A 15,200-nucleotide genomic window follows, 5' to 3' on the forward strand; every position below is an offset into this window, starting at 1 on the left:
TATGAAAAGTACCATCAAGCATTGGACAAAAGGGTCGTGTTAATTACCTAGAGTATCATTCTTTGGATGGGGATCATGTTACATACGGAGAGTATCATTCTTTGGACGAGAATTATGTTATTATGGGGAGTATTATTATTTGAATGGGAGGATCACATTAATTACGGGAAGTATCATCGAGCGTTGGACGTGAGGATCACTAGATATGTATGTCCCTGTTGCAATGCATGGACAATCAACTAGTTTGGTTTAAGATCCGAGTTATGGACCCTAAAATTGTGGTGAAATGAAATCTTTTGGAATGCTTGTTCCAGGAACAATCATCTTGCAGAGAGGAGATGAAGCGTACTGGATATTTTTTTTCCTAGTTTCATTTCTCTCTTTTTGAGTCATAGGGAAAACCAAACTATTAAGAGGGGGGTCTAAGTGAATGTTGATATTTAGGTCTTTGGTCATTCTCAGTCAAAACCTACATCTTCAAGTGAAGACTTAGAAATCTCTTCATGCTCTGTGATTTTCTCTCTAAGTCCAAGACGATGTTCTTCAGGACTCTGGGCAAGAACCAAGTGTAGTTGAGTCGTCTTGACTTGTTCCCAAGCAAGTCGTAGGCCGCCTTTAAAATTCGACTGTTGTGCCCGCATTGGTTGTTTGTTAGGTAGACAATGCCCCTATTGTTCATTTCACACCTCGGGATTGCTCCAGCTATGAATAGCTACCCCCTTCAACCTTAAATGGTTGGTTTCTCTAGCGAGAATTGAGAAGTGTTTGTCAGAGCAATTCATCCCCCGAAAGAGATTGAGAGAATCCCAAGAGAGGAAAAACCTTAAAGCCTAAAATCTCCTAAGCAACTGATCATCACTGAAGAACTAGTCGAAACTTAACTTAACCTATTGCTCTTGTGGAATGTGCATCTACAAGACGGTTAGGTTCGCTAGACGACTGAAGAAAAGTTTGTGAAGGTCCTAGAGATCTACCTCGAAGATCTACCACGAGTGATTGGCCGAAGCTTAAGTGACTTTAGCTCAAGGAGAATATGGTGAGGACATTGTCCTCTTTGTTAAATCTTGGCCCCTCCAACCAGGCATTGAGTTGTGCCAGCAACTTGAACTGGTCGAACAAATCTCTGACTTCGTCAAGCTACAGGTTTACTTTCTCGAACTCATATACCTCTATAACTTGCATCTCTTTGATAATCCTCTTCCTATCTTCTTTCTCTGTGAATGTTGTGAAGAAGTTTTTGAGAACTTAGTTATTCAACGGCATATGCTATGTTTACTTTCCTATTCACTATTGCTTAGATTTACCTTTGCCTATCTAGTTGTTTCTCTAAGTTGTCCCTCTGTTCAGTTTATTTTACTCTCTTTATGTTCAATAATATTCTGCATACATTGTCTTATTTTGGAAAGCTTACTTTTTTTGAAGCATTTGTCGAATCTCCCATTCACCGCCGTCCTGGTCGATATCTAGTCCTACAATTGGTGTCACAGTAAGGTGCTCCCTTATCTCTGTGTGATTTGGTTTAACCACCTGAAGTTTAATGATGTCGGCCACAGGTAATTATGAAGGATCTACTCACAAGACAGTCTTTGATGGGAAGGAATATCCTTACTGAAGCACTAGATGAGATGCCACTTCAGTGGAATTGATTCTGAGCTATGGAGAGTTGTCAGTGAGGATTTGTTCTATGAAGACGCTCGCAAAATCCTACCTCTGAAGACCAAAGGAATATCAATATGGATGCTCAATCCCAAGACATTCTCTGTGACTGCATCATCAGAGAAGAATTCAACCATATTAGTGAATTGGAAACTGCTAAGGAAGTTTAGGATGTTTTGTCCAAGGTCAATGAAGGTGTTCTGCGTGCAACCAGGATGGATGTTCTCTGCAACTAGTTCAACACCTTTAGGAGAAAAGGCTCGGAAAGTGTTCAAGACACCTACTCGGTACTTGTCACTATCACCAGTGAGTTGAAAGGTCTCACAGCTAAGGATATTGAAAATCATGATGTTGTGAAGAAGTTGCTAAGGTCCCTCAATAATACAGGTGGGCCTAGGTGAAAAAAATGAGGTTGGCCTAGTTTGCTTCGTGTGCGCAAGTCCAAGGACATGTGTCTTCCATGTCGAAATAGTTATCACGACGCACGTGGTTTCGGACTAAAAGTGAGTCACTGGGACAACTTTACAATACCAAATCAAAATTTCACGACTACACAAACTTAAACAAGGGCATGCTTCATGAGTGGGTAAGATAGTCTATTTGAAGTACACATCAGGTACGTTGGGGGCTATAAAATGGTATTTCTATAGAATAATTATGAACAATATTTCTAATTTTGGACTTCATCATTTGGCAATGACGGGTAGACTCCTCCATGCACACTTCAGAATGTTTAAACTCACAGTCAACCAACCGACGGAGGAAAGCCCGAGCGAGGAGGTTGAGATCAATGGTGAAGTTAGATTTTGTAGTGAGAGGTAGGTGCTCAACAACACTGCATGAGGAAAGCACTTGGCATTAACAACTGTGTTGGCAAGCTTCATCTTCCTTCAACAATTATTAAATCTCATTTCTAGCAGTAAGCATCTATTGCAGTCTTGAAAGTCTAATTTGACAAGGGTGTTTGCAGGTGTCCCTTTCTCTTATTGCTACCAATTTAATTTTCAATCTTTGATGGTTGCATTCAATCGAAGTAAGAAGACAGATCGATGTAATTTTATTTTTAGATGGCCGTTTTGTATATTTTGTACTTTTCTTTGGTAATTTTCAGTTATAAGATATCCTTTAGGTATCCTTTTGAAAATACAAAGAAGTCAACAACATGGACTCCACAAGACTCTAATCCATTTGCCACTAAGACATAAAACAAGATTGAGCAGGGCGATGTGCAGGGTGAAAAGTTTTCCTCGCGACTTGCCTGGGTCAAAGCTTACCCATCACTGACTGTGGCGGACCTAGGAGAGTAGTGTTGGGGATGCCACATATTACATCTATAGTACTCCATGTTATATAATTTGATCCAGATATTATCATAAGTCTAACAAATAGTCACATGGTACTTTAGAAAACAAGCGTTAAGTATTCTCTCCATACCAAACTAAGTGTCTCAACTTTAATACAACTTTGTATTAAAATTAATATAATGTTAAGAGATTTATTCTAGCATGGAGGAAGATGTGCCTTAGTTATTGCACATTTAAGTGACTCAACCAAGCATAAAAAGGAAAAAAAATATCCACGCAAGTCTCCATGCAAGATCAATGACATCAGACTTAGTAAATTATTTTGTATTATTTGGGGTGGGGGTGGGGGGGGGGGGGATTAGCACCCATGGACCCCTGCTTGATCAGACCCTGATCACTGATTGTTCGGATGTCACTCCTATCCAATTCAATCCCTTCAGATCCGAAGTGATTTTGTTTCAGCCCGTCTCACAAGTGACCGGAGTTGAATTGATGTGTATCAAAACAATCCCTTGGGGTTTGCTTGGATAGAGGGATTATACCAAACCGCTTTGAATGCGCAAGGATCATATTCAATTTTCTACTTGTCCAAAGGGAATTGGACCGCACCTATCCAAAACAAAGGTCTCAGCAAAAATGTACCCCCTCCGTCCGGAAAAGTTTGTTCCTCAAATTGATGTATCTAGCACCAAGTTAGTACTAGATACATCCATTTAAGGAACAAGCCTTGGACAAGTTTTTTCGGACGGAGGGAGTACTCCACATGGTATTCTCCAACGAAATAATAAAACTGCCTACATAATAACGATAGTCTAAATGTCAACATAATTGCATTAATATCCAGGTCCATCAAGGTGAAACGAGCCACGGGGCTATTCACAGAGAGAAAAGTCTAAATGAGCTCCAGAAAACCAATTGGTGTCGACCTACGGAACCTTCCTGTGAGCTTCACCGCAAAGAAAGAAGAAAACTTCCTCTGAGCTCCAGATAAAGAAGCCGAGCTGGAGCCACCGAGCTACCCTAGTAACCTATTGAACCTCCAACCTAAGAACCCCTTTGAGTTCCGGAGGAAGAAGCAGACATGGAGTTACCCTGAGCACCACCTTGACGAAGATGCAGGAAGCCAGGCTCGAGTGAATCATCATCACTATCCACATCATTTGGAGTGAGCCGATTCTGGTACGCTCTTCGTCGCACTTGGAAAACATTGTGATAGTAACTTACAATGTCTTTTCTGCCCTTGGAACCCATGGCAGCAAACACTTCCTCCATGAATCTGTACTTGGATGAAGGCAGATTATTCTGGATAACGGCATTGAATTTCTTTTCTTCATCCCTTCTCCATGTCAATGCTGCATCCTCACCGATGCGATCAAATCCCATTGCATAAAATGCTGAGCCCAGTTCACGCTTCAGCTTGATCCTCTTCTCTGTCACATGAAATCTAACACAAGCAACAGAACCTGGGATTTGACAGTTGCAATTATCTGGCCTACCCTTACCAATAGCATCAGCATCAAGGCTTTCATTACTTGGTGCAGGCAAAAGAGGTTGTCCTAGAAATCTCAATACATGCGGCTCGTCATAAGGTAGCGAAGGCTTCCCAGTCCAATCTGGAACATCTGCTAGACCACTAAGCCGAGTTCGTGCATGCAAAATCCTGTCACTATGCCCACCTGCACACAGTCGATCATCCCATCCATCATACTGTGGCTGCTCCTCATTTGTAAGTCCACTCTGCAATGAACAAAGAGTTGCGTTTTATACATTTTCGGAGTATCTCCTTAAGACGATTGAATATCATTGTCATATAAGAGAAGAAATTAATAAATAGAATAAAACATTAGTTCAGAATGCATGACAAACGATTTTAAGTTCTTTGGTGATCGTATATGCGGTCTCTAAGCAGAAATAGAGAAGTTCAGGCAGCCAAAGAAACTGGAAGAGTATTTTATAAGCCAACAGACCTATACGTGGTATCAGCTGCTGTATGACAACCTGTTGGGATCATATATCAAGCGGCATAGGGAAACAAATTAATCTTAATAACTGAGTCTTGCAACTACAGGAAAAGCACAATATAAAAGAGGGCCTCTGATAAGGTCAGTAAGGAATTAGGGTGGATCATATGGCTGAAGAAATATACATAGCACATCCACCCAGACTAAAAGTTTGAAGAAAGATAATCATACACTTCGTTTGTGCTAGCTTAATCTTATGATCAATAGCAAGATAAGTTTAAGCATTAGGATCATTCACAGGATAAAATTTATGAGCATCCGTAGTACAAGAATCATATCCGAACTATCTAAAGGCCTAAAATGGTAACAACCCAACTCAGTTATCACTTTACAAATTTATCCACCGTCATCATAACTTGCAAATATGTAACAATACCAGATTTTCAAATGTCATGATTACTTTGGCTTGCCAAATTTTCCGTGGCAAAATTACAAAGCAAAAGGGGCCTATAACAATACAGTTGTAACTTGTAAATCATGTTGAGACATTTCCAGTAACATGCTAAATACCAAGTTAATATATGGGAGCTATTGACCCAGCAATGCAAGTCACGGTGCACAGTCGAGTAACTAACAATCTATGTTTTTAAGGCGGTAAGGCGAGGCGAGGCGCTGGGGGGGCGCCTCACCGCCTAAGCGCTAAAGCGTAAGGCGAGGCGACGCCTTAGACACGTGCATATATAATATATGGCAGCCAATTAGGAGATTTAACAACTAGCATTAACTTAATAAATTGTACATACATATATAATAGATGGCCACCAATTAGGAGATTTAACAACTAACATTAACATATAAACTGTTACCAAAGCATAGGCCTCAAATCATCTTGTGTATATGACAGAACGGCGCCTTTGAAGTTCAGCTTCATCCTCATCAATATATCGCTCCATAGCTTTAAACTTTCTAGTGTTTAAGGAATTGTGCATCTCTATCCTAATCTCCATGGATGCCTCGGGACACTTATCCGCATCACTGGAACCCCCAGAAAAGTGCTGCTTTAGCCTTCTCACTCCACCATGGACTATCTTGCCACACAATGTACACTGGAGTAAATCTTTCCTCTCTAAATCTGGCCAGAACCCATACTTCCAGGCTGGATCATCTGATGTAGCTCTTCTCCTAGGATCATTGGCTAGATCCATCAGAGCAGGTACACCTGGCTACTGTCAAAGAAAAAGAGAGAAGAGCCAAATCACTAGAGCAGCCAGATCAAGCATGGGGAAGGAGAGAAGCAGTGGTGGGGCTGCTGCCTTGTGGGTGGAGAAGCAGATCTGGGAAGAAACAGATGCAGATGAGGAGCGGGCAAGCACATCTAGCTACACTGCTGTGCATAAGAGAGGCAGCACCTAACAGTTAGTAGAGGAGCTGTGCATAACAGAGCAGGCAAGCATGGCAAGCTACACTGCTGGATGGAAGAAAGAGGAGAGGGGGAAAGGGGGGAGAAGAGAGGGCTGAATTCATACCTTGATGTGGTGCTGATCTGCTGGAAGAGGGTTGCGCCAGAGGAGGATGGGGAGGAGCTGCAGCCAGAGAGGAGGGGGAGGAACTGTGGCCGGAGGGAGGAGGCTGGCGGCTGCCGCAGATCTGAGGAGGAAGCCTCCGTCAATGGTCCAGAGAGGAGACAGGAGAGACCTCTCGCGTCGATTCACTCTCTCTTTCCCCTTCTCATAACTGGTCGCACCTGAACCAATGTTTCCCGCGCCTGTGTTCCCGCCCAGGTCAGTTTTCCCGCCTGCAATCTCTGTTTCCCTGCCTGACAAGCTAAGGCGTCCGATTTGGTCTGAGGCGTGCAAGGCGGCGCTAAGGCGGACGCTTCAGACGCCTTACAGCCTAAGGCGGACGCCTTACACGACTGTCTAAGGCAAGGCCGACGCCCTGAGCCTGGAGGGCGCCCTGACGCCTAGGCGTCGCCTAAGCGACGCCTTACGGACGCCTTAAAAACAGAGCTAACAATGAAAATAATCTTCACTATGCAAGACTAACTGCACCAATAGTGTCGAACGCCAGAAATTGTCTCATAATGCGTGGGTCAACAGATTCGCTGACCTGGAACACTGAATGTGTTTGACAAGCATGAAGCGCTCAGAAGCCTCAGTGAAATCCAACCGAGAACCTTGGTTAATGGTTTCGATGAAAACAAACTTTATGGAAACAAGTGATGGTGAACTATGCTAGGGTGGGCAGAAGCTGGAGAAAGCTCTCATGGATGCTAAAAACGATACTGCAATACTAGAATTTTTTCCCTAAGAACCACTGTTGTCAATTCAAGTTTTACCAAGCAAAGTAAATAATTAGAGGCACTAGTGGTCCACCGTTTATTCTCTAACTGTATATAATTAAGACAGTTTGGTTGCCTTGATGTGCCTGCATGTTGGAGTTTATAGCTGCAAATATGACATTTTTGGTAGGCACAAATTGTGTGGGATGAACCAAAAGCTGGATTATGCTACAAAGCTATGTTGCACCGGCACTTCACAAACATGCTGTATTCTGCAGGCATATGCGGGTTACATCAGATACACGTATATTTATTTTCAATTTCAAACTATACAAAGGCCACTTGGATATACCGGGATACTAATAGAGCAAGTACAAGTCAAGCATGAAGTTAACTACTGGTGGGTTTTTTTTAGGTAACTAACTACTGATGGTTATGTTTTCTTATTTGCGGAACTTCATCATCGAGTTCTTGACAAGATATTAGGTGCTAGCCGCTGGTTAACCTGTTATTCACAGACTATTGGAATGCTGGTTGCATGCAGTAAGATAAGGTATGGTGTTTTTTCCTGTTCTGTAAATAAATCTATACTTGTTGTCTCCCCTTAACACTGTTTTTAGAACAAAAAAAATGGTGTATCACCATATCCATGTCCCCATGCCATGCAACATAGATACCAGGTTGTCTGCTAACATAGAGCCAACAGAAGGTGCTGGACGTTTAAGACAATATGATGAAATCCACTCAGGACAACTGAACCTCCCAAAACAACTAGCTCCAAAAATGGAGGGTCCTAATGTGCGTAAGAGCATCTCCGGAGTTGCCCAATAGGGGCTCCAACACTACACATAAGTAGCGAAGGCTGCCTACCTTACTGCTCACCAGCAAATGTTCTATAAGGTGGACCAAACCCACCTAGACCCAATCAGACGAATAACACCCAGTCTCTTGCCTACCCTTTAGAACATTACTTGTCATGTATAGAACGCAGTGATCTGATTTCCCTAAATGGGATAATCCTGCTTCTTAAGGATATCCCATGCAGGAGTGGAGCAAGGCCGATGCTACCTGGGCTATAGCACTGGTCGAGCAACATTACTCCAAAGAGCATGAATTGAGTGTCTAGCCCATAAATGCGAAAAGACCACTACCGAAGTTCCAGAATACAACAATCAATCACTAGGGCTCACGCACATCACCTGAATTATCAGTTACTTTCGTTTCATGGAACTATTCCTAATGCTCCTGAGAAATGTTCTGTAAATCACATATGTATGTTCATGAGGGCCCCGGCATGGACAAGAGGGACAAGCATTGGAGCATGATCAAGCATGGAGATGGAAGCAAACACATAAACAATGAAGACGGAGCCGCAAGTGGAGATCTCAAGACAAAAGCCACCCTAGTGATGCATGAATACATGGAGGAAAAATACAAGATGAAACTTCATAATTTGACCACGGCTATCTATAGATGTCATGCCCCCTTATTACTAGGCCATGCCCATGTACTTTTGGAGTAAAACACTATGGGCAGTCTTAAGAGTCCATATTCAGGGAGGAATAACCCATGAATCGGATTTGGCCACCCCTTCCTTGGACCTTGGCTAGTCGAAATCCCCTCTTATAAGCCCCTTAAATACGCTGCACCGCTAGTGTTTAGATTTCAGTACTGTTTAGATAAAGTTCACCATAGTTGTAACCTCTATTGGAAAAGGCAACGCCTAGGAGGCGCTTAGGCACACTTAGGCGCTAGGCAATGACCAAACGCCTCGCCTAGGGCATAAGCGGAACTCTAGGCATGGCAAGTAAGAATTGTCCACTCAAGTGAGAAATCATGCCATATTGCACCGACAAACCAAATTTTCCATCTTCCAATTTCAATAGTTGGTAGTTTACTTACTTATATTCTCTAAATCGATTTCGATACAAATATAGTACCCCAAATACAACATGATAGTCAAAATTGTGAGTCCACCTAGGACGCTTAAGCACCACCTAGGCGCTAGGCGAATGTCAACTTGCAACTTGTGTACTTCATTTGTGTCCATCGACCCGGCCAAGACCGCTTTTGAATCCCAACTTTCATCAATACTTCATTATTCACAATAATCATAATTCTATTTTCATAGTTCTTGTTCTCGATTTCGCACGGAGGTTAGACCTTCGATGTCAAATTGATCGTGATTCGGCGTGACAAATAACATCTCGGGGGTTTGTTTAGCAATTGCTAAGGCGCGTCATTGTGGCATGTTCGTAGTTAGATCGTCAAAGATGTCTCCACTAGTCAAACCCATGATCTCCTCGAAAGATTGGGACACCCATGTAGGTAGGTTATTTGAGGTCAAATGGAAAATAGATATAAGATTGTCCACATTCGAGTTTCAAAGTGGATGCAACCAACCAAAACTCTTAACTAATATACACTCTGGCATAACAAGAAGAATGTCAAGCATAATTTCATTTTTACCTTGTAGCAATATTGTAGTTACACGTGATTTGTATAGTCGTGGGACATCATCTCAGATCACCAGGGGTCCCTGGACACGATCTAGGCGATGTGCATAAGATCGCTAAGGTTTGTGTGTCTCTAGATTGCTCGTCCTCCTTGTCGGGCCTTGGACGCCTTTATATATCCATACTATGGTGGTGGCCTTCCCTCCTCTGAGTAGGTGACCTCTCCGTGTATGTCTGTACGGGTAGGAATTCGGATCGTGTGAGTAGAACTCAGTGGCCCCTTCGCCAAGCAATCCGCAAGGTTTCCTATTTGGGAACCCCAAGCATACACTCCATCAGGTCGAGGTGCTCCGTTGGGCCTTCAAGGCTTGTGCATACCTAGCCATGTATGCCTGTATACGGTATACGGTATACGCTGAAGAGATAAGGTATTACGACTGCACATCGTCAAAGTCGTGGGAATGTGACCACACGGTGTGGGCTCACTTCCAAGTTTGCATCCTATTTTACCCCTGGTTTTCATATTTGACATGGAGGCTTCAAATGGAAAATTAGATATAAAATGAGATATTCCAGATGTTGGATTGAGCCCACATCCTTTGAATTAAGCATTCTCAACTAGCTTGTTTTCATTTCCTGTTTATCTCATGGTTGTTCACTCCATTATCATTGGTTCGAGTTTTAAGATTTGATTTAAGTACGAATGCAACTTGATCCAAAAATTACTGAAAAATAAAATTCATGAATTTTGTTTATATCACTATCGTCTAAGAAAATTTGAGAATGGGAAGTTCTAGTCGAGGGTGACAGTCCAAGTAGTAGATGTCCATTATCCTCACACCCTTCGAATTAAGCTTTCTCAAGTGGTTTGTTATTGTTGCTTGTTTATCTCAATGGTTGTTAGACTCAGTTATCCGTTGTCTGGATTTTAAATTTTGATTTCAATATGAACGAAACTTGCTCCTAAATTACTAAAACATTATAATTCGTGAATTTTGTTTCCATCACCCTTCAAAAGAAACTGAGAATACTTTTGGCTTGTCAAGGCCTCAATGTTGGTAGTGCAGTACTGCAGTTAGTGAATTTGGTGACGACATGGCCATCAGAGCGTCACATGAAATCCTCTATCTGCATTTCATCTTCTCCACCATGTCCTTTCATGTAGCCTTGATTTTCCAATGCATCTGCCATGTTGCCGAAGGTGGATGTGGCTAGGCCACCATCTTTCTTTGTTGTGATTCAACTTATCCAAGGGAAATCCAAAAATAGAAACCATGGTGTGTCGGCTCTCATAATGGTTTTAAGACTAAAAGGTAACCCAAGAGGACCAACACCGTTATTCACCTATAAGCGCATAAGGCGAGAGGCCAGCCGCGCCTAAGACACTAAAGGAACATATCAATTGGGACATATTACGAGAGAAACAAAAATATTGAATGGTAGGTCACTGGCCATAAACACACCGTCCCCACAACCCGAAAAGCCATCTAATAACTCAGTTGTTCCTCTTGCGACACAATTGCCACTATCCCTCCATTCTTTCTCATCGTCAATGTTGAGGATATCAGTAACTAGTACCATATCAGTCTGGTGCTAATTAGGGATAAATAGGCAATCGACCAGTTAATCGGCTATTCGGTGACTCACCGAGTAGCGATTACCTGAGATGTCGCTTAACTGGTCGATATTTGGAACATTGCTCATCATAGTCACAACATTACTCATCTTCCCCCTTTCCCGGCAATAGAAACAAGTAATACCACATGCCTAACTTCTCCCTCACAACATAAGACACAACCCCTCCTTTCCCACCATGCTAGAGTAGTTGATCGGGAAAGAGAAGCGGCAGTCAAAACAGACACGCTTAGATGCATGCCAGTGTAGAAAGGTGAAAGGAACGCCATTTCCAAGCCTTCGGAGCAACCACATCAACATTGTGGTGAGGACTGAGCGGCGGCAGATGCTTCTCTGTAGACAACATGTGCTAGATGGTCAAGGCAAGGGCGGCACCTTCCTCCTAGGGCGCCTTAGCGCTGAAGAAATGCTTAGACAACGCCTTAAAAACCATGACTCTGGCACCAAATAGAGGTGGGCCATTAAAACAGTAAATATCATTGAAGGAGGAACCGAGGAAGCATGGCAGGTGTCAAATAAAGAGAGCAAAGTATAGGCTGGGGGGAATCCTACTTCAATTTTTTCTTCTCTGTGGCTCAAGCATATAAGCTATTTCCTAGCAGCGAACAATAACTAACAATCCTCTCTTAAAGATATCAATCGGAAAAAGAAGGGAAAAGAAAAATATGCAGAACAGCTAGCATAATTAAGGTTAATAGTGCAAGCATAACCCTATAAAGAATTAGAAAAATGAGCTGCCATTTTTGCACCATGAAAATAAACTTAGGCCAAAGCCTAACTTTGTTTATTTGCCGCTAATACAATAACAAAGCCTTTAGTCCCAAACAAGTTAGGGTAGGCTAGAGGTGAAACCCATAAGATCTCACGATCAACTCATGGTTTTGGCACATGGATATCAAGCTTTCACCCACCCCTGTCCATGGCTAGTTCTTTGGTGATACTCCAATCCTTCATATCTCTCTTTACGGATTCCTCCCATGTCAAATTCGGTCTACCCCGACCTCTCTTAACATGATCCACACGCTTTAGCTGTCCACACCTAACTGTTGAACATGTCGCCTTTTAGTCAGCCAACACTCAGCGCCATACAACATTGCAAGTCGAACCGCCGTCCTAAAGAACTTGCCTTTTAGCTTTTGTGGCACTCTCTTGTCACAGAGAATGCCAGAAGCTTGGCACCACTTCATCCATCCGGCTTTGATTCGATAGTTCACATCTTCATCAATACCCCCATCCTTCTGCAGCACTGACCCCAAATATCGAAAGGTGTCCTTCTGAGGCACCACCTGCCCATCAAGGCTAACCTCCTCCTCCTCACGCCTAGTAGTACTGAAACCACACCTCATGTACTCGGTTTTAGTTCTACTAAGCCTAAAACCTCTCGATTCCAAGGTTTATCTCCATAACTCTAACTTCCTATTGACCCCCGTCCGACTATTGTCAACTAGCACCACATCATCCGCAAAGAGCATACACCATGGATATCTCCTTGTAAATCCCTTGTGATCTCATCCATCACCAAAGCAAAAATATAAGGGCTCAAAGCTGACCCCTGATGCAGTCCTAATGATAGCCAAAATTTACCAACAATGCCCTCACCCAAGAACTTACAGAAATATAAGCAATCTTTTGAAAAAAAAATTACACAATAAATAGCTACCACTGATTTGCCCTGTTACCATGATAATTAGATATTATATATGGAAAATGCTGTGTTTTGCTTTTCAGTTTTCACCCATAGCAGATGGGTCACAGCTACAACTAACCAGGAGTAGATACGTGTGCGAACATAAAAGTCCACAGAGCCCTCGGAGTTTTCAGACTCCTTAGATGGGAAAAGGGATAAACAGATCAAAATTAGCAATATCTGCGAGATCATCTTATATTCCTTGAGCTAGATTGGCATGGTGCTGGGAAAAGAACTGTGAGAATGCTCTAAAATGATCCAGCATTTAGCATTCTCCAAGATGACCCTAAGTGAGCATATGAAAAAAAATGTGTGATTCTCTTTTCAGAAATGATAGCACTTCTGTGTAGGTAAATCTAAGGACCAATAGCTATAATTAGACAGCCGATAAGAATGACCAAATCCAGAATCTAAATCCACAATTTAACGAACACAATTACATAATCAAGCATACCATTTATCGCGTTCAAAAATCAAAACTATGTGGCCAGAAGTTACCTGCGGCGAGGTAGTGCTATAGGGCAATTTGCTGCAATCGATATTTTCAAACATCAGGCGACGGAACATAAGCGTCGAGGAGAGTTGGCTGCCATGATTCTGTCCAGCGCCATGTTCACCCGGATTCTTCGCCACAAGGCGGACCCAGTTAAGCATCTGCAGAGGAACCTCCCTCTTACGCTTCAGATGGGCTGACCCGGCGCTTGCGTGGTCCTTGTGTGACGACAGGAACTTATCCTTCTTCGCGTTCGAGCGGTGGGCCGCATTGCTACTGCTCCCGGCCACCTCGTCCTGCCTTTCAGGCTTGCCGATGCTCTGCTCAAGGAGCCAGAGATGCTTGGCGTACACCAGCTTGATGGGCGCATCAGCAGCCGGTTCGAGGCCTACCGCCTCGGCGATGGCCGCCCATGAGGTGACAGCGGCGAATCCACCGCGAGAGCGCACGGCGAGGTACAAGGGGAGCATGTCCACCAAGCCGCCTTTCCCGAGCACAAGAGGCTTCGGGAGTAACGGAAGCCCGGCAGACACACGCCCCTCGGCGAGGAAGGCGGCAAGCACGGTTTCGAACAAGGCGGGGGCGCCCGCTTCCGTGAGCTCATCGTCCGGGATCTCCAGCCCCGAGAGGTGCCCGCGAGCACGGAGCTTGCCGATGACGTCGCGCACGCAAAGGACGAGGTGGGATGGGCCACTGGACATCGGCGGCGGCGGCGTCGCCGCCGCCGGTGAGGAGGGCGCCCTCGCGGCCGGCGCGCCGTGGGGGTTCGGGCTTGGGGTGTTGGTTTTGAAAGGGGGCGCGGAGGAATTAGTGGCAGGTGGTGGTGGCGGTGGGCTCGGAGGGGTAGCCATTTTTGCCTCCAGGCCCTTTGGGTTGAGGAAAACCCAACCCCTTCGACGTTGGAGATTGGGGAGGAAGGAAGGCTGATGCCTTTTTTTTTGTTCTCTTTGAGTTTTGGTTTGTGCTTTGTGATGGAACAAAATTTAATCCATGGGAGCCAAACCCTAGGTCTATGTGTGGGTGTGGGTGTGGGGGTGGGGGTGGGGTAGGAGATGGTGTATAGAGGGAGAAGAAAAGGGGGATGATGATGCATGATAAGGGCGGGTCCGCGTTTCGTCGCGTACTAAAAACGCGGATCATTTTATGGGAGTGGGAGTTGTCAAAGAAAAAAATGAACAATGAACAAGAAAATCGACACATCTCATGCCTTGAAATGTGCGTAATATGACAGGGTAGTATGAGTTGTCAAGCAACAACTTATCTAATGTACAACGCATGTATAGCATAAATCCGGATGGGAAAGTGTAGTGCACAAAATTAGTTGAAAAGATTTGATACTTTTCAAGTATATTACAAGACACGGTTAATAGAATATTGTCTTCTTCCTACAGATATATGTTGTGTTCGTATTAAGACATTAATCTCTCTCACACACACACGCACACATAATATAAATATAAATGGAAATTACAACGAGCAAAGTTATTTCAAAAGATTTTGTTACTTTTGGAGCATAATGACAACACACAATTAATATACATTATTAATTATCTCCTAATTATAGATATATTATGTTTATATTAGGATTTTAATTGTCTCAGGATAGCCATGAACTTGGTGTAGCAGGAACGACCCAAGTTGGTGTCACACGAGCCTGGGAGATCAATCCCCTTGAAGAGTAGAGTCTCAGTCTAGAAGTTATCTGGGTGTCAAAAATGACAGACAGG

The 15,200-nt window shown here is 43.4% G+C and overlaps 1 protein-coding gene and 1 long non-coding RNA gene across 2 annotated transcripts; both read right to left on the reverse strand.

The window, feature by feature from the left end:
• Positions 1-3,742: 3,742 nt before the first annotated feature.
• Positions 3,743-14,392, reverse strand: LOC123119477 (AT-rich interactive domain-containing protein 1). Its single transcript, XM_044539286.1, has 2 exons — positions 13,479-14,392; positions 3,743-4,697 (listed from the first exon to the last, which is right to left on the reverse strand). The coding sequence occupies exons 1-2, from the start codon at positions 14,322-14,324 to the stop codon at positions 4,005-4,007; spliced, it is 1,539 nt and encodes a 512-aa protein (XP_044395221.1). The 5' UTR covers positions 14,325-14,392; the 3' UTR covers positions 3,743-4,004.
• Positions 5,788-6,740, reverse strand: LOC123119486 (uncharacterized). Its single transcript, XR_006458701.1, has 2 exons — positions 6,448-6,740; positions 5,788-6,147 (listed from the first exon to the last, which is right to left on the reverse strand). It is a non-coding gene; the product is annotated as an uncharacterized lncRNA (long non-coding RNA).
• Positions 14,393-15,200: the final 808 nt, after the last annotated feature.

Source organism: Triticum aestivum, chromosome 1B (genome assembly GCF_018294505.1).
Source record: "Triticum aestivum cultivar Chinese Spring chromosome 1B, IWGSC CS RefSeq v2.1, whole genome shotgun sequence".
In the NCBI taxonomy this organism is placed as follows: Eukaryota; Viridiplantae; Streptophyta; class Magnoliopsida; order Poales; family Poaceae; genus Triticum; species Triticum aestivum.